Source organism: Ambystoma mexicanum, chromosome 9 (genome assembly GCF_040938575.1).
Source record: "Ambystoma mexicanum isolate Mex_15411 chromosome 9, UKY_AmexF1_1, whole genome shotgun sequence".
NCBI lineage: Eukaryota > Metazoa > Chordata > Amphibia > Caudata > Ambystomatidae > Ambystoma > Ambystoma mexicanum.
In genome coordinates, this window is record NC_090931.1 from 634,142,083 (window position 1) to 634,162,030 (window position 19,948).

General features: G+C 44.6%; 1 protein-coding gene across 1 annotated transcript in view; it reads left to right on the top strand.

Moving 5' to 3' along the window:
- PIGS (phosphatidylinositol glycan anchor biosynthesis class S) overlaps nt 1-19,948 on the top strand; it is a 282,891-nt gene that overhangs the window by 168,401 nt on the left and 94,542 nt on the right. Inside the window, exons 10-11 of the mRNA XM_069615337.1 lie at nt 802-902; nt 11,631-11,841. Of these exons, the coding sequence (XP_069471438.1) occupies nt 802-902; nt 11,631-11,841 (312 nt within the window). The remainder of the gene's footprint in view (nt 1-801; nt 903-11,630; nt 11,842-19,948) is intronic.

Below are 19,948 nucleotides of genomic sequence, written 5' to 3' on the forward strand. Positions count from 1 at the left end.
GTGCTCCGATGTGACCTCAGGAACATTTAGCACACCATAACTAACCTGCCAGACAGACCTGTTCTCTTATCCGATCTCCCCCCATGGCATACCCCTCTCATGTACATGCCTATGTTTATTCACGTTAATGCAATTGCCCTCCCGCACAGGTTCAACCCATATCAGCGAGCACAGTTAAATGTTACATGGGCAGACATGATGGAAATGGTTGATTCCATTCTGGTGTGAACGAAGCATCTTCAGCCAAGGGACATATGCAAACATGACATAATTTCACTGTTGGTGGGAGCAGTAGTAGGAAATTGAGTGTTTGATCCACGCAATCACTTTCTAGAAAATCGCAGACCCATCATTGATGTTGAAGGAGTGTTGTGTTGCAAAGGGGTTCACAGGCCTATCAGGGTTCTTGCTCTACATTCAGGGGATGTGATTGTTCCAGCTCTTTTTACAGTGTGTGAGGGTCTCATCCATGACCGTCAAAGGCAAATTCCAATCAGTCTGTGTAAACGAGGGATGGGGAAGAGGACTTGAAGGGTGAGTGGATGATGTGTTTTCAGTTGAAAAATTGGGTGTTTTGATGGCTTGCTTGGAAGATTTCGGGAAATTCATTAGTAATGTGCTGGAGAGATGCCAGGTTGTTTGTGGTATATTTTTAATATATTGTGTGGATCCCTGTGTGAATTAATTTTTGCGTGTGTTTGTGTTCTTGCTTGCGCTGGGGCATTGCAATGTTTGTGATGATGCTTTCTCTTAGTTGCCACCTGACCAAGCTCGGTTACTTAATAGTTGCCTTTTTTGCAGGTCTATAATGTGAATTACACAGAGAAGCAGGAACGTGATTTCCCTGTCCGGGTTGATATTGACATGGTTAAAGTGATGGAAGTTTTTCTAACCCAGCTTCGGTAAGGTTCTAACCTTCTATGGGCCAGGCACGCTCTCATTGTGCCATGCTTCTGGCAGTGTTGTGCCATGCTTCTCACAGTGTACACTGCTTACTAAGATACAGTCATAATTGCGTTATGTTGTCTTAGTTTGCAAAATGTTCTCAATATGTTTGGTTATATGGTGGTTTCAAGGGATGAGTTGCAGCCACTCCCTTCTTGAAACAAAGCTGCCTTTACAGTATGTGTGATTATTATTTAACAATAACATCCAAAAAGTATGCATTATACTGACTGGAATGATATGCTTCACTAAATACAGAACACCTACAAGTTCCCTTGGTGAGCATAAGCTGAAATAAGTCACATTATCATTCCAAGTTCACAGTACATAGTGGGTGCCTTGAAACCGGACCATTGGTCAGCATCTCTTTCTGTAATCTTCTGGAGGCTCGGCAATACAATTAATGTGTCTCAGCCTGAACAGTTTGGAAGAGAGAAGAGATAGCAATTCGTAGGATAGTATCAGAATTTGATTTTCATGTAAAGATTACTGGGAGAGAACCCTAGTTGTTTATGAATACTATGTGTGCTTGATGCCTGATGCCTGAGAATGGAGAAAGTATATTTGGTATTCATTGATCGCTGTATGGCCTTTGACCTGATCAACTGAAATTAAGGGCTGGTTATTCACCAGTGCTTGCTAAACTCTACCATTGCCAACACAGAAAGAATGACCATTTCATTCAGAAAGCAAGGCCACTGTACTAAATAGTTACCTGTGACCCCAGGTGCCTGCAAAGTCTGTATCCCCACACTACTATTTATTTCATAGATCTGTTTCCAGTAGGTGACGCGGCTATGCACCTCCCATAATTCAAGTGCTGGAAATCTCCACTTTTGCTGTTAGCATGATGCTGGGTTCACGCATGGACAGAAAATGCTCTAGTGAAGCTACTGGATAGCTTTGCTGTTTTTTGTAATGGGTGGAGCCTTCCTGGAAACGGGCAAATCAAAGTTTGTGACAGTTGGCCAGAAGACCCTTCTATTATATGTAAGACTGCTAGAGGTAGTACCGCATACGTTTACCCTGGAATCAGTTTTACGCAAAATCTGTTACCAACAAAGACTAAATGTACCCAACGTCAAAGAAGACCATCTACTGGTGCAATATTAGCATTCTACATAAACATAGGTGTTGGGGAGTTTTACTAAAGTCCACCTGTGGTAGGACTATAGAAGACTCGCTCTTAGGTGTAGAGGGCTCCAAATCTTAAGTTTGGCCTGAATTTACTAAAAGGTTTGTTATCAGTGGACGTGCAGCCAGGATTAGTCTAGGAGGGAGAAGGGCTGTAGGTAAGTACAAAGAACACCTATAGTCAAGAATACACTATACACGGTAGTTCTATTAAAATATGGTTATTCTAAATACTCGGGCAACTAACACAATATTAGAATCACTGGTAAATAAACATATTCACATTTATATAGTAAGACATATGAGCATTACTCATGACAATAGTAAACTTGAGATGAATACAGGTAACTAGTCAGAGTAGCAAATCAATTCTTTAACTAACATTCAGGTAATGCAACAAGCATACTGGTAATTTTTAGGCAGCCTGTACTTTAAAGTCCAGCCCTATCTGGGGATGAGAGTCTGAGTCTGGGACACTCGCTAACCAGAGCCGTGGGCAGCAGAACAAAAGAAGGCAGATGCTGTCAAAGTTGTCAAATCAGCAGGAGTTTGCTAATGGATGACTATTTGTTATCTTTGACTGATTAACTGCTACATTGTTGAATGAGGTTGAAAACTCATAATACACTTCCTAATATTTAAACAAATCAGTACATGACTTTGGAATTCTTTTCAGTGAGAGGCACTGTTTGAGAGCTTGTGTGTTTATAGCTTGCTTTAAATTAGCATGCATCTTCAACATTGCAAGTAAGTAAAATATGTAGTCAAACAATGGTTTAGGGAGGTCAGATAGACCCCCTTGAAGGATTATAGAACAAAGGACCAGTGTCCTTCGGCCTGGGAGAACACAGTTGGGTCGTCCACCTGTGTCTTAGAAAGCTGAGGAGGATTCAGATTCAACACAGCAAGCACCCAGGTTAGTACCTAGGAGCAGGACAGTACTTTTGTGTGAAGAAGGAATACTGTCACCGGTGCATCCCCGGGTGAGGCAACAGCAGCTCCTGTTCGGATTCTTGGCATGAATGCTGAAAGAATAACTTTTGGCGGGAGCAGATGGTCAGCTTCTTGTGATGGGACGCCCAGCAGATGATCTTCATGGTACTGGCTCATTGGGACCCTCTTAAACTGCAAAAGAGAAAACAACAAGCCCACCTGAACACCTGGTTCACCCCACATCTGAAAGAACTTAGATTGCACAAAAGGAAACTTGAAACCCAATGGCGCAATTCCCCTACAGAAGAGAACAAATCACAACTTAAACGTTTCGCAAAAAACTATAAAGAAGAAATTATGCTCACCAAAAAGAATCTCTTCAATTAAAGAATAGAAAAATCTAGCTCCAACACCAGAGAACTATTTGCCATACTAAGGGAACTAGAATCCCCCATACCCCCACCAGACAACGTAATTAATGACAAAGTATGGTGCACCAGCGTCCAAAACGCCCTAACTAATAAAATCAAAACTCTCCAAACTAAAATCGCACTAAAAAAAGACTCCCTCACCACTAATGAAGCATCTCCCAGCAACCACGCCAAAGCAACCAACCCTCCAGGCCAGAATCTCTTCAGGTTCACCAAAATATCTATCCCAGAAACAGAAAGAGTTATAGCCTCACTTAAACCATCTAACTGCAAAGGAGACAACTGCGCTCCCCAGATATCAAGGATGCTGCCAGGGACCTAGCCACCTTTGTAACCAAGCAGATCAATGCATCCTTCTCTTCCAACACCATACCAAGCAACCGCAAAAAATCTTGGGTCCTGCCTCTCCTCAAGAAGCAAACCCTAGACCCCGCCATTCCAACCAATTACAGACCCATCACCACGGTGCCATTCCTGTTAAAGATGATAGACAGAGTAGCATACCTGCAAATTCAGCAATATCTTGAAACTCACAAACTATTAGGCACCCGCCAATCGGTCTTCAGACCGCAGCATGGTACTGAGACAGCCCTAATCGATCTTAGAACCCAGATCAATGAGATTAACGACAAAGGGAACACCGCCATGTTACTCCTCCTCGACCTGTCGGCAGCGTTCGACCTGGTGGATCACGCAGTCCTGTGCGAACACCTGGCCTCAGCTGCCCACTTCTCGAAAGAGGCCATAGCCTAGATCAAATCATTCTTGGACAATCGAACCATGAGGGTCTTCTCTACCATAGCCTCAGCAGACCCCATCAAAATAACTTGCAGGGTACCCCAGGGCTCCTGCGTCTCTCCCACCCTCTACAACATCTTTAACAAGCCCCTATTTGACAAGTTGGACAGACTGGGTGTCTCATATACTAATTATGCAGATGACACCCAGATCCTCATACCCCTTTCGGGCAACTTCGACTCTGATACGGCCTTGGTAAACAAAATATATCTCATCATTCAGGCACGGATGCCCACACACGGCTTATGCCTGAATGATGAGAAAACCGAAATCCTGCTCATTGTATCCAACACTAATCTAAAAAACTCGGCTCCAACTATAAGGCCTTCAACATTGATGGCAACACCATCACAGTGGCCAAAACAGTGAAAACGCTAGGCTTTCACCTTGATGCAACCATGTCACTAAAAAAACAAGTCAACTCACTAGCATCCTCTACCACCTACACATGCAAGCTAATCAGGGCAAGTAGAGCCTTCCTCACCCAAGCTAGCTGCATCATCATTGCCAATGCCCTAATACTATCCAGGCTTGACTATTGTAATGCCATGTACCTAGGAGCCAAAAAATACATAACCAACCAACTACAGACACTACAAAATAACGCTCTCAGAACAGCCCTTAACCTACCCTCCAAGGAACACATTTCCAACAAAAGGAGCGCACACAAATCGCTCAAAATCTCTGACGGCATCTCTCTCAAAGTGGCATCACTCACTTTCAAATGCTTAAACAACGCAGTCCCCCCCCCCTATCTCGCATCAAGAATAAAGAAATAAACCTCCACCCGCCCCACCAGATCGATTAACTCTTACTGCCTGCAGGTACCCAATTTCAGACAACAAAAAAACGGCGGCAGTAGCTTCCCTGTCTTGGCACCCCACCATTGGAACGCCCTCCCACTCAACATTAGGACAGACCAATCCGACTATAGCTTCAGGCGAAGCATCCTCACTTGGTTGCGGTCCAATGATCCCCATGACTAACCCTGCCATCTCACCTGCCCATGCCCTTGTTCAAACCTGACTGCTATGCACAGCATTAAATATGTAAATATGTAAGAAATGTATTAACTATATGCATATATGCACATTCCACGCAATGTAATGCTATGCTTCTTTTTTATGTGTGCCTTATCCTGCAACTAAGTTTTTATATAATCCTACCTTCCTGCTCTCTGTTGCGCCCTGTTACCTCTGGGTTTTGCGTGCCATACTAAATAAACAAACAAACAGGCTTTGGTTCAGTGACTGTTGTTACTTGGTAGGCTTCTCTCGAATTCTTAGTCCCCAACTTGGAACGGGAGACATCTCAGAGTCACTGTATGCCCAGCAGGATGCCCACGAAGTACCAGCCGAAACCGTGCTTCGGGAGACTATGCACAGCCCAGTGTCCAAGTCCAGGCCCCAGGATATTGCGAAATTGCAGCCCCCGACTGTCACAGCTCTTTGAGGGACGGCTCAGCATGCAGGCTGTCTCGATACTGGATAGGCTCACTAGTCCAGGGGAGGAAATCGTCTGGTCTGGATCTCCCTGTCGACCAGAAGAGGCGGTTGGAGCAGCAGTGGTCACTCAGCAGTCAATGACGGTCACTGGAGGTGGCTGCAGACATCGTCCTTCCTCAGTTTCTTCATTCCATGGGTCGACTTTATCATTCTGCTACAGGACCCTCGTCTTAATGCAGGAACCCAGTCAATCGGCAGTCATGCAACATTTAAACTTTGGGAGGTGGCTGTCTCAAGGGGACAGCAATCCTCCCAGTCAGAACTGGATTCAAGCAGACATACTGGAGGACAATGACTTGCAGAATTTCGGTGTACTCCCAGCTTCCTCTCCTCCGAGACATGCTGGGACCTTCAGGCAGGCTTCCCAATGGGAGCCCGGCAAAGGCAAATGTCAGTAGGAGCAGAGCAGAGCAACACCGCACAGAAAGTGTTGTGTGCTGCAATAATACATTAGAGATGTCTTAAAAGTTGGAGGAAAGCATGACTGGCTGTGAGCTGTTGCCCACTCCAGTGCACCGATGTTCCTTGTATTGTGCGCATGAAACTGAGCGCATAGTGTAGGGGCATGGCGATGAGGAGCCCTGCGGTGTCCTCACTGCTCTGTACGATTAAACGGAGGAGTGCCCCTGGAACGCCAGTGCGGCGTAGTCGGGCAACATGCTCACATGTGCATCTTCGTGCTTGAAAGCTGGGGCCAGGCAGGCCGGCGCTCCGTCTTGCTGGCCCAGCTGCATCAGAGAGGCAAAGCCGGCACCCCGCACCCCACCAGTGCTCTGATCCAGAAGCGGGTGGCGACGTGAGGGTTGGAACCAGCAGACAGTTCTTAGTTTGAGGGCCTTTGGCCCAGCGCACGTTTCATCTTGTTCCCCCCCACAGTACGCATCGTCCTCATATCCCGAAGGGTGCGGGGGGGGGTGGGGTCTGCCCCCAATTAAACCTGCCTTTAATGTCGCTGGTGAATAAACCAAGCCTCACTGTCAAAGGAAAGCCGTGGCCAATTGTGATGGAAAGCAGTCAAGAAGGGGCATTAGTTGTGTGACTTGTAATGGGTGGACAGGGTGGTTTGACAACTGTGCCTAGACAATGCCCCTCTGCATGGAAAATTCAATGAAAGTATCCATAAAGAAGCTTGTGTTTTGCAACAACCTCTTATGTGGTGTTGAAGTCAAGAAACAACTGCCTATGTGAACTAGTGAAAAGTACTGATATCGGAACAACTGGGAAGTATCCCAAGGAATTGTGGTGTTTTTGAAAAGCTGGAAGATGTGGTGTTTCTTTTGGAAGAGCTGAAAGACTTGAGCTCTTGGGGAAGGGAACCCTGATACCTCGTGAACTGTTTTGAACTTAGGGAAATGGAAGCTGATTACAAGCCAAGAGCAGGAAGAAGCTCTGAACTTTATTTTGAACACTATTCATGTTGATGCTGACATCCCTACACATTGTATACAGTTAGATGTGAGGGCAAGTATAGGTTCTGGACACAGACAGCCATTTGATTTGGACTTCCTGACGGAATGTCCTTGGTTTTCTTTAGGTATGGAAATCCCACCTTAGTTTAGGGCAGGTTAGGCCTTGCTCCATCCTGCTTTTTAAGTTAAAAATACTTTTGAGAACCAATCTTGAACCTGTTGTCTGTGTCTACTTCATGATGCCTTCACATTAGTCAAGTTCTCCAATTGTAAGAAATGTGGCTGAGTTCAACTACCAAGAGATGCTACCACTGGTTACTAGTTCCTTTCATGATTTCTCTAAGATTCCCAAGCATTCTCCACTGAATGAGCCACAGCAGTTGTTGTAAATTTCTCAATGCTAAATTCCCCAACGTTTATCCTTTCTCAAAATCTGTGTTGATCCACAATAGTTTTCCTGCCTCTCAAGATACCCTTCAGAGGGTATCTAAATGTTTTTTTTTAATGACCTAGAACAATGTTAACTCCATAGGAATTATGGGATCTCATTGCTGTGACGAATCTAGTTACATCATCACTGATTGTAACGCTCACCTTGTATCCACAGGGACGCCACTGACTGGTCTGGAATGCTTCTGGGACCGCTGCACCTTCCCCAGGGCTTGCGCTGCTGAGGGCCAGTTCTGGAAAACAGGAGTTCGGTTTAGCTACAACCCTCACTCTTTCTCAGAGCCCACCTTCCCCGTGCTCCCCCGATGATGCCTCCCTGGGAGCCCTTCTCACCTTGGTATTCGTTAAAGTGCGCTCTCCGTCCTGCCGTGTAGAGCAGGGGCGTGTCGTCGCTGGGCACCGATCCGTCGAGTTACTTCACTGGCGTGGCCCTGGAGTCCAGACCGGCTGCGACTCCACTCTTTAGGTAAGTCTCTCGTATGATGATTAAGAATGAATGTCTGTAATTGTGGTTGCCCTGAATAACCTTTGCCGTCTTTCTTGCAGATGCGGAAGGGATGATGGAGATGTCGAGCTGATGTAGAGGGCTAAGCTCGAGGAGGTAAGTAAACGCAAGGCGTGGCGCTATGAGCGTCATTTGAAGTGGCTAACCTGTGCTGTTGTTCATTGCAGGTCGCCAAAGACTCCTGGAAGATGGAACAAGATGCCAGATGGATAGTATCCATTCTGCGGTAGACTTCCATGGAGAGTTTGGGAAGTAAGTGAAGCCTGGCGATGATGGAGCGGATGAATTGTCACTTACTAATTGTCTTCTTCTCGTCTATTTTCCTTAGGGTGTTGCTGGATGAAGATAACGAATTCCAGGGAAGACTCCGGATTATTAGAGGAGCTGGATGCTGAGCAGGTAAGGATAACAACGTGGTTCTTCTTCTTCTTCTCTCGCCCATGCAGGCCAAAGATGCTGAGCAGGGCACGGTGAACGTCATGCTGCAAGAGCAGAATAACGCGAAGCGCGTGCCTCCAGTTGGGCGTGGTTTTAAATAGCCAGCAGGTATCCGAGGTGTCTTCGGGCGGGCCACGCCCTGGATGCTAGACTGCATGCTGCATTTCCACATTGATCCTTGTGGGGGCAGTCATGTTGGTCCACTGCCCAATGGAAACTTCACCTACCATATGAGCCTGGCGCCAGGAGGCTCCAGGGTACCCGAAAGGGGCATGATTGGGCCCTTGGGGCTTTGCTGAAATACCATGGCGAGGGCCAGAGGCCCCGAGTGTCCTGGCCAGGGGTTAAGGTTATGACGCTGATTCTCTGGAGGGAAGCTTCGCCTACGTGGCTAGGGAAAGGCAGAAGATACTTGATCTTGTGGGTGGCTATCTGTGGGAGGATCACATAGGAGAAAACAAACTCCAGAGAGACAAGAAAATACTAGACCAAAATAATCTTGCAGCCATAATTTTGAATGACATCCATGTGCCCATACAACATATTGTGATGAAGAAGATCCAGATGTTCAGGGTCAATCACCTTATCCGCCCACGCCCACCCCCTTTTGTACTGAGACGAGGAAGAGTGATGGAGCAAACAAGATGACCAGAAGTGGTAAGCCAATGCTGCGGTTTAGTCTATGGAAATTGCTAAACCATGCCGGGAAGATTAAAGCTGCCACTGCTGACAAACTTATGAGAAAGGCAAGTTTGATGGTAACTTGTTCTGCCACGGTTCAGAACGCTGGAGGTGAACAAGCTGTTCAAGCAGCACGGAGGCTGACCCAAACGATGCGCAGAAAAGTGGAACAAAGGAAGCTCACCGCTCAAGAGCCTGAGGCAGCGGGAGCTGTATGCAACAGAATAAAGCAACACAAGAGTCACCTGCTAATGGGACTTGCACCGAAACTGCAAACTGGAGCAGACGGAGAAGGAGAGATATGAGGGACACAGAAGCCGCCCAGAGAAAGCCAATGGGTTACCAGAGCGTCTGAAAGTATGTGATGTCATCTAAACAGTGTGAGCGAGGCAAAGTGAAACATTTGAAGGAATTACAATATTGAAAACGGGTCAGTGACCCGATGCTTCAAAAGAGAAGTTAATATAAAGTAAAAGGGGCAGAAACCCAATGTTTGAAAGGACGAGTGAAAACTGAGGCTAACTTTGCTAAACAAAGGTCAGTGACCAATATCGTGGATAAAAAGAGAAAGTGATTGGAGACTGGAGAAGCCCTGGTGGGTTAGTGAACTAGGTTCACAGTGAGTCTGGGACTCGCACCCATGAGAGAAAGACCAAGACTTGTTTATTTAATATCCTGGTAGGAGAGTAAACCAGTGGTAATAAGAGAAGTAAACTTAAAAGATATGAAAGCGTAATGGGACATCCTGGCAGGAGAGTAAACCAGGAGTAAGAAGCAAAGTGAATGTGGAATTGTGAAACTGCGAGAAATAAGTATAAAAATGAGAGGACTGAGGAGAAAGTCACAAATACCCTTGCAGGAGAGTATAGCCCGGATATACAAAAACAGAACCGCTAATGGAGAAGGGAAGAATAGTAGCCAACTAAAACTAATCAAAGAACTGAATAGGAGTAGCTGAACAATAAGAGAATAACATGTATGAAGGAAAATCATGGGAAGATTTGTACCCTTTAAAAGTTGTGAACACAAAGAGTAAAGTATTGAACAGTGTGGTGAAGAGGAGCCAAGAAAAAGGGGATCCTTTCCTTTGAGAAAGTGTATAAACCTAAACACGTGGAGAAGCTCAATGGAGAGGCCGTTCCCACTGAACTTGTAAAGCTAAGCCTTGGAAGGGTAGAGTTATCCCTCTTGAACAAGTGTAAACTGTGACCAAGTGACTTGTTAATTACCAGAGGAAATCTAGGGGAAGGGAGACCACTTTTCCTGGTGGAACTTTTATTTCTTTCTTTTCTACACTTTTGTTTTTTATGTTTTCGTACTCTGAAGGAAAGCTACCAAAACATAGCTTATAGAAATTCCCTTGTTAACATTATATTAAGTTTAGAGTGTAAGGGTCAGATTAGGGTTTGGAGGGAGGACGCTCTTTTCTTAACATCCTGACACAAACGTTCCTTAGTTTTGTTGAGGCAGGGAACCCCCTTTTAGAGTCAGGGATAGATGGGATTTCCCCCAACCTGCTTATCATTTTGAAAATAAGTCTATAACCAACACTGAACATAACGTGTCCGAGTCTTACTCTTGATCTTACATTGCTCAAGCCTAGAAAACCAAAGTCGGAACATGAGACACTGTGTATTTCATAATTCAATTATAATGTGGATTTCCTTTTATTTTCACTCTTGCAGCACACTTTCTGCCTCAGAGTGAAAGAGCACGATGGCCACAGTCAGCTGTCACAGGTCACAGGGTGGTAGAAGTAGTGCCAGAAAAGACAGACATATTGTCAATTTCTTCGTGAATTTAAGATGGATAGGGTCTTGGTGGAATATAACCGGGGCAGTTCCACAACTTTGCACCAAGTCATGGAAAGGCTCTACCTCCTTTTGATATGGTCTAACCTGGTTTTGGTTTCTAAACTGTTCTATTCAAATGTTTTACTTCTGCAATCATTTTGCTTATATGTGACCTTTCTGCCTCACTACAGAGCTCAATTTTCTGTATAGTCACTTGAGGTCACTGACCGATCCTGATTGCGTGCACTGAAGAGCCATTATTTAACAGATTCTCCCTGAACACAAACTTGAGAATTTCAATAAACATGTTCTGAAATGTCCCTTTTGCATTAGTTTGTTTTATGTTTAGGGCTCGCCCTATAAGGTGTTTCTTTAAAAAGAATAACCGATGTAGAGAAAATAAGTAAGGCATTGTCTCTAGGGGTACAGACAAGCAGTGATGTATACGAAGATTCATTTAAAAATCTCCTCTCAAGTTTCCAGACCATTCCTTTACACATTCTGCAAGGGGTGATCTTTGCTTGCCATACAACTCAGTTAATGGTCTATGTGCCATTTTGTATTTTCCCTTTTCGTAATCTTCCACTCTCCACCTATATTTATAACAGGTTACTTTTTGGAATTGCAAAAGTGTCAACCCCAGAAGATTTCCGAATGGAGAGTCCGGGTAATGAGGGCTTGTCAGACTGGGAACTAGATCGCCTGCTGTGGACCCGGACTGTCGAAAACATAGCCACTGTGACAACAACTCTGACCTCCTTGGCTCAGCTGCTTGACCAGATTGGGAATATCGTCATAAACGACAATGTGGCCTCGGAGGTAAGTGCAGTTGACTAGCCATTCCTTCCACCTTTTATTGAAGGCTATTAATACTCACACGGCATAAACATTTTAATTCAATCATGTGTTTATTTCAATGCATATCATTGGTACTGTGCAGGCATCAGCAGTATTACACTCTGCACATCTTAGAAACATTAAAGACCAGTGTGAAAAATAAAAGGTTGAGAGGGTGCCAATATTGGAGGCATTCCTGTACATTGCATGCTTTAAAGAATCCAGTGTACAACTTTGTTAGCCATTCAGCCATGGCGCTTGCTCCTAATGCTGCCTGCACTTGGAACTCCACTAGTTCTTCATAATGGTTGAGGCAAGACATTGTTTGCTAACAAACTGATTTGAACTTGCTAGCACTCAGGGGCAGTTCTGCAATGTAGAATAGCCACTTTCTGCTCCTTTTATGAGTCACCTGAATTTTTACTCACTTTGTTGGTGTGATTACCTCACTCTTTTTCACCAATGAGCAACATCCAAGTCTTGCTAGAGACGCAACTCTGTAATGTATGTTCCCCTTTGAGAGCCATTTTGCCCTTTTGTTCCCTGAATTGGGGGCTTTCACAATGATGCAATTTTGTTTCCCTGGGTGAGAGTAACCTCGCCCAGGCAGTGTGCCCAGGTTCTGGTTGGCTGCAGTGTTACCTTTCGTTATGGATGTACCATGTATGGCCATATGCGATAAACACATGGACCCTTTCTTGCACACCAAGAGATTCTAAAATGGTGGCTCTGGTTTGTTTAAATCCAGTAACCTGGCAACTGTACTTTTTTCTTTTTGTGTGTGGCGACTGGGAATGACCATTTCGGGTCATTCCTGACATGAGCTCTTGCCATGTGCTAACAAAGGTACTTCTGGTTGGTGTGCCTGCTTAAATGTGGTCAACAGGCTCTTCCTTGACATATCTTCCTTGCTCTGCCTCCTGGCCTACCACGCACTTAGGGGCTGTAAACTGTAACGCTTAAAGCCCCCCTGCCTCATAGCACTTACCTAGAGCTGTGCTGCTCTGGCTACACTTACTCACAGCCAGATGCCCTGTTCGCACATCGCCTCTCCCTTGCACTTCCCCTCTGCCTTCCCCTTGCACTTCTCATTGGCACACTTGCATGTTGCGAATGACACAAGGCCTAGTAGGATCGTTTTCCTGGTCTCCCTCCCTTGTCTTGTGGCGCCTAGAAACACTTGTTTACAGGCGCGATATAAATGCCATATATCAATGGTTGGATGTTAAACGATTGAATAGCATATGTGTGCCTGATTGCATGATGGGGTCAGCCCCAACCTCTGGCTGATAAAAGCAGAGACTCTGTTTCAGTACTCTACCAAACGCTGGGATGTGATCCGGAAGAACCAGTGTTGAGATGGATTTTCATAATCGGCCCTGTTCACAGATCCAGAGAGGCCACTGTGATGAATCTAGTGGAGTCATCACAGATTCCCCGACGGTGAGCTCCTCCCATGTGGCCAGGGGACGGCAGTTGCTATCTGATCCTGACCCTCAGGGTGGTTGTATGAGGGAGGATCAAATGGCAGGAGACAACCCCAGGGGAATGTCATGGCATCATTGGATGAGACATGGTATCCCCCACCTGCCTATGGAAGAGACCCTATGATACTTAATACCCTAATGCCATGCATCTGTTCCCCTTTTAGGGAAAATAGAGACATTTTTCCCAACACCGTCTAGACCAAACTCACACCTCTGGTGTAAAAAGTAAAAGCTCCAAGAATACCTTTTTCAGTTCTAATTCCCCTTCATATAGAACTGTTTTTTTCATATGGAACCATGGAGAGAGATTCTCCAGGAACTATGCATCAGTTGACATCAATGGACTCCAATTCCCACAACCACAAATACTGGGACGAGCAGGATTAAGGAAATGATGCAGAGCAGAAGTAGCATCAAGCTCAATAAGCGTGCTAGTTGTTTTCAAAAAGCACTGGTGCGCTGGACATTTAAAGATGGAAACCAAACTATTGGCAGCTGATCAGGAGAAGACATTGCATCTCCCTCGGAGGCGTGTGGAAGCTGGAGGCACGAGCTGGTGTGGCGGAGAAAAGGGACTTGCCAGCAGAGCAGAGAGGGAAAGTAATGTTGAGCGAGCAAGACGTGCCGTGCAGATGGCAGGAACCACAAGAATATTCCTGGCCGTTGGGCAACTGGTGTAAGCAGCGTTACCCTCATCGGGACCTGAAGGAATGCAGGTGTGCATGAGCAGAGCTGTGAGAGAAGCCGGAGAAACTTCAAAGCAGTCCACAGTTGAAAGCAGGTGGAAAAGCTATGCTGCATAAGAGCGAACAGGATCGAAGATGCTACACAGAGCCAGTGACTCAGCCCAACCAAAAATTATGGACGCTGGGACCTTTTTTCGGCAACCGCGACAAACACAGTTTGAACATTGTAAAACTGCAGAAACGGAAATAAGAATGTTTGCGGGTCAAAAGGGCACACTACAAACACGACTATATATATATATATATATATATATAGTCATATATCTGTCTGGCAGGTGTGTAAACCAGGCAACTGAAAACCTACAACAAGTCACAAGAAAGTACAGTGTATGTTGAACAAAAAAGGAGCTTTTTAAAAGAAGGAATTACGAGGCTAACCAGCTTTGTACCGAACAGGATTGTTGTGGGCCAAGAAAAGACGCAAACAACTGTTGGACCAAGAAACATTGCCATACCTTTAAAGAATCCAGGGGAAGGGAAACCCCTCCTGGTACCAAGTTTCTATTACCTTGTGGAACCTTTATGTTGGAGCTGTTCTATTTTCATTTATGAACACTTTTTGCAAACACCAGATTAAAGACATTTCCCTTCTCACTTTATTATTTGGTTTATAGTGTGAGGGTCAGGATAGAACGTTTAGACACCAGGACGATTTTGATTTCCGACATCCTGACAGACGCATCCTTGGTTTTTGGTTTTAGTTAGAAAAGTTCCTCTTAGAGCGGGATCAGAGATGCATTTTCCCAACCCTTTTATGTTAATAAGTCTTTAAACGATAACATGACAACTTTGTGTCTGGCCCCTCACACCACCCTGTTCTGTTGAACAGGTGTAGATACTGTCTAGGCAACCTCTATCTGGGTAATGTGACTGAGCAGCCAGGCTTAGACTTGGGAAGTGTGAGTGTTGAAGGGTTCCATTAAGCACACATGGAGCACTCTGAGTAATACAAGTTAGGCAGAATCTATACAAATAATTATTTATTTAGGCCTTAGACAAACTCTTAGCAATGAAAAGCCACAGATAAGTAACACACGAAAACATTCAAAATTATTATTTACACATTAACGTTTGCTGTGCTCTCCTAGGGGGACTAACACTTTACTTTAGATCAGTTTACGAATACTGTAGGATAGCAAAGCAAGTGAATAAAAAGAACCAGGTAAGTAATCGGTTAGAGAATTAATATGTGAAAATTAAAGGAGTTAGAAACACCATAAACAACCTAAAAGTATAAGGTTCTGCACCTTAAAATGTCTTTCCATAGCTACAAAAGAGGGGGCCTTGTACCCTGGAGTCGCATATCCCAATGCATTTCTCTTCAGAAGGCTTGTAGTCTTTAAGAGTATAAACACGAGTTGGCAAAGCCAAGAGGTAATTTATAAGTTAAGGAACATTTGAAGAAATGTTCTTAGCAGACATTCTCCCAATCCAACTTCCTTAGGGTAAGACCTGTGAAGGATCCTTGACCAGAACTCCACCAATCGCATTCAGGCAAGAGAGATGTAGGGCAATAACTTAACTGTTAAACCCTATGGAGGTTGGTGGTGGGAGGAGCAGGTATGTTTACTCACCTCCTGTACTCAGATTCAGTCGGGACCACCATAGAAGTTGCTGAAATAGTTGTCTCCTTTTCTCATGCCTTAATTCCAATGATGGAAGTCCAAGGGTCTCGGATTTAGAGGTCCCTTTCGGCATTGTGTTTTGGGTACGGCTAGTAAGCGGTTCCGTGTTCCAATGGATCGTTTCTAGACACTGGACAGTTGGTTGATCCCACTGGTCCAGGGACTGAGGCACTGATGAAGGCCTTGTGGTGATCTGAAAAAGAGCAGGATGACGAGTTATGGGTCTTCAGCAGGATGCTCCTCTTCGTATTGGTCTTGTCTCAACCAACAATCTCTGCAGTAAGTCTGTTTATCCGGGATGTTAATGTTGTTAATGGACATTTGTGCCGCGCACTATCGCCACCAGAGTGGTCCCCTGGCGCTCTTATGGCTCTGAAAGAGGGGAAAAAAGGGAGGGGGAGTTGGTGGGAGGAAGCTGGAAAAGTGCAAGAGAGCAGTGATGTGCTGTTGGCGGCCTCAGCCTGGTGGGTCCGTTGGCTGGGCCTGGGGTGTTTGCGGCCGGTAGTCGTCATGTTCTGTTGTGTGAGTCTGTGTGTTTTTTGTTTTGTTGTTGCAATGTAGGGAAGTTTGTGCGGTTTGTTGTGCTGTAGGTTTGTGGTTGCGTTTGCTTTGGAGTTTAGAGGTGTATGCAGAGGGGGAAATTGTTAGTGGATTGGTAAGTTGGTATTTCTTTCTCGAAGTGAGACGCTATGTTTGCGTAATCTCCCCAGATGGGGTGTGGGAGCATTTCTGCGCCTCTGTCCTGATCTGGGCTTCTCCGGTACTCAGTCCCTTTCACATCTGGCCTCCAATTCCATCTAATGCCTTCATAACCTTACCTGCCTTCCTTTTCCACTCATAATGCCAGTGTACCTGCTAATGTCCACAACTCAGTTCGAGTGTGGTGATTGCTAATATGTAGAAAACTCTATAACACTGTGGTACCTGGTAGCAATTATGGGGTGAGTGAGGATGTTGGCTGGGATTGGCTGGGGTTGTTGATTCTGTCTTAATGGGTGTTGCTTGTGTTCTATCTGACTTGGCGTTACCGGTCTAGTTGGGGTTTGGAGTTTCTTAGTCGGTTCCGGGTGTTTAGTCATCCTTTTTGCTTTCTGTTGTTTTGGTTTTCACTTTGAGTATGTGGTGGTGAAGAGCCAGGTTTTTAGTATATCCTGAATTTTAGGTGATCTTTGGTGTTTATTTCTTTTGGGATGTTGTTCCAGGTTTTTGTGGCTAAGTGGTAGAAGGAGGTGCCTCAAGTTTTTTCTTAAGGTAAGGTTTTTGTTCCTGGAGGATTTTCTTGCTTGACCTGAGGAGTCTCGTTGGCTTGTAGATTTTCTTTTGTAGGAATTCTGCTCCTTGTCCACTGATTGCCCTGTGCATTATGCACATTGCTTTGAAGGTGATGCAATGTTTTACTAGGAGCCAGTGTGGTGTTTTTAGGGCAGGAGTGATGTGGTCTCTTCTGGATAGCTCGAGGAGTAGTCTGGCTGCTGTATTTTGGATCTGTTGTAGTTTCTTCAGGAGGTATTGTGGTATTCCGAGGTATAGGCTGTTATAGTCGATTCTTGACATGATGAGTGCGACAATTGTGAGTGTTTTGTGCGTGAAGGAGAGAAAAGGTAGGCTTCTTCTTGCCGTGTGGAGGAGGAAGAAGCATTTCTTGACTGTTGCTTTTATTTGTGGTTCTAAGGTGAGGGTGTTGTCCATCAGGACTCCCAGATTTTTTACTACCTTAGATCGTTATGGTGCGGTTCCCATTTTCGTTGGCCACGGGATGGCAGTTTCATTCTCTTGGTCTTTGGATATGATCATGATTTCTGTCTTTCCTGGGTTGATTTTCAGATTGTTGGCATTCATCCAGTTAGACACCCAATTAGGGTTGAGTGATCGGCTTGGGTGTCTTCGATTTTGTAGATGATTTGAGTATCATCTGCGTAGTTGTAGCATGTAATGTTGTATTTTTTGAAGATTCTGATAACTGGAGTATGGTAGATGTTGAAGTACAGTGGTGATAGTGAGGATCCTTGTGGCACTCCACAGTCGTTAACTTGTGGGGTGGATTTGAAGGGTTTAATCCACACGGTTTCTGTTCTGTCTGCTAGGAATTATTTAGTCCAGATTAGTGCTGTGTCTGTTATGCCTAGTCTTTTGGTTAGGGTGTAATGGCCAACTGTGTCGAAGGCTGCGGAGAGGTCGAGTAGAATAAGGGCTGAGGTTGTGTTTGAGTCTGCGTTCATTTTTAGGTCGTCCCAGATGGATAGTAGTGCTGTTTCTGTTCCTCTTGCGGGTCTGAAACCGACTTGAGCTTGGTCTAGCTGGTGGTCTTTTTCTACGTGTTCTTGGGTTAGTTTGTATACGTAGATTTCAAGGAGTTTTGCTGGGTAGGGAATGTATGAAATCGCCCTGTAGTTGGAGAGGTCTTCTACGTTACCACTTTTTTTTTAAAGGTGGTTTGATATATGCTGATTTGAAGGTCCTTGGTACAGTTCCTGCTGCTAGTGATAGATTAAGAAGGTTTCCATAATATTCTGCTGGCGTTCCTTGTGCTAGGATTGATTTGTAGATGTCCGGGGGGGTCAGGGATCCATGGGTGATCCTGCTTTCTTGCTGTGTTTTACCAACATGGCGCATGCCTCTGCTGATATTTCAGGAAAGTTTTGGAGTTTGTGCTGTGGTTCTGTGTTGGGTTCGTTTAGTTGTGTGTTGTGGTTGGTTGGTCTGTTTTGTATGGTTTGTCGGATGTCATTGATTTTCTTTTTTTTCTTGAAGTGGTCTGCCAAGTCGTTGCATAGTTTCTCTGAGGGGGTTGGGGTATTGTCACAGCCTGGTGGGTTTCTCATCTCTCTAATGATGTTGAACATTTCTTTTTGTGTGTTGGTGGCATTGGTGATTCTGTCATCATAATGCCTTCTCTTGGCCTTTTGAATTTCCTTCTTGTATGTGTGGCTTTGTTTCTGGAAGAGTGTTTTTTTTTTGTCTGGTTTGTATTCTTTCCTCCATTCCAGTTCCATCTTTTTGTTTTCTTTTTTCATGGAGTTTAATAGTGGGGTGAACCATTTTGCCATTGCTCTTTTTTTTGATGGGATGAATGGGTTTTCCGGGGCGATCTTGTCAATTGTATCTGCAATCGATTTGTGTAGTAGCTCTGCTTTCATGTCTAGGTCAGCTAGCTCTAGCTCTGTAGTTGAGGGTTTGGTAATCTCCAGTTGTTCAAATAGGTTGCTTTCGTTGATGTGTTTCCAGTTTCTTTTTGTGATGGTTGTGAGTTTAGCGGATTGGATGTAGACTTGAGTTGGCGGGGTGTTCACGAATTTGTATCGGCGGTGCCGTGGTGATGAGTTTTTCCTTGACATATTGCATCGAGGTTGTGTCCTGCCGAGTGTGTTGCCCCTTTGACTAGCTGTCGTAGTTTCATGGTGGTGAGTTGTCCAATCAGTGAGTTGGCATGACTGTTGTTTAACACAATTGGGAATAAGAATAATTAAGTTGCCATTGTTGTTTTGTGATCAAGTATTTGGCGACTTTCGATGTTGTGATGTGGAATAATTTTTAACATGTATATTAGTATGTGATGTATATATGTTTTTTAAACGTCTGTATTACTTGTGCTTAAAAGAGAATAATATATTAAAAATGATATTTTTGGTAACCCTGTTTGTTATTGAGTACACAGAACACAGAATGTAGCCCATATTTGCTAAGTGGCTGTTTTGAGATTCCGCTATCTGAGGGTACACCAACTGTTTTATATAGATAGTTGCTAGTGTTCCTTCCTTTTGTTAAAATACATGACTGTCTTCAAACCAGATGTTGAAGTCCCCCAGGATGATTAGATGTTCGTGCTGGATGGCTATGTTGGTGATGGCTTCTATGAAGTTGTCGACGATGGTTGCATCGTATGTCGGTGGTCTGTATACCAGGATGAATGTGATGTTGGTTTTTGGGCCCGCTGTTAAGTGTATAACCATGGCTTCACAGTTGATGATGATGAGCGGTTTTTCTGTTTTTATTTTCAGGTGTTCTTTGAATGCTATTACGATGCCTCCTCCTTTTTTGTTTTTCCTGTTTATTTATAGGCATTTGAAGTTGGTTGGAAGGCAGCTTTGGAGTGCGAGTTTGTAGTTGTCGTCCAGCCATGTTTCTGTTATGAATAGGATGTCAATGCTGTTGTCATCGAGTAGGTCGAAGATCTCTGTTGAGTGTTTTGACATAGATCTTGCGTTTATTAGATTGCAGTGGAGTTTGGAGG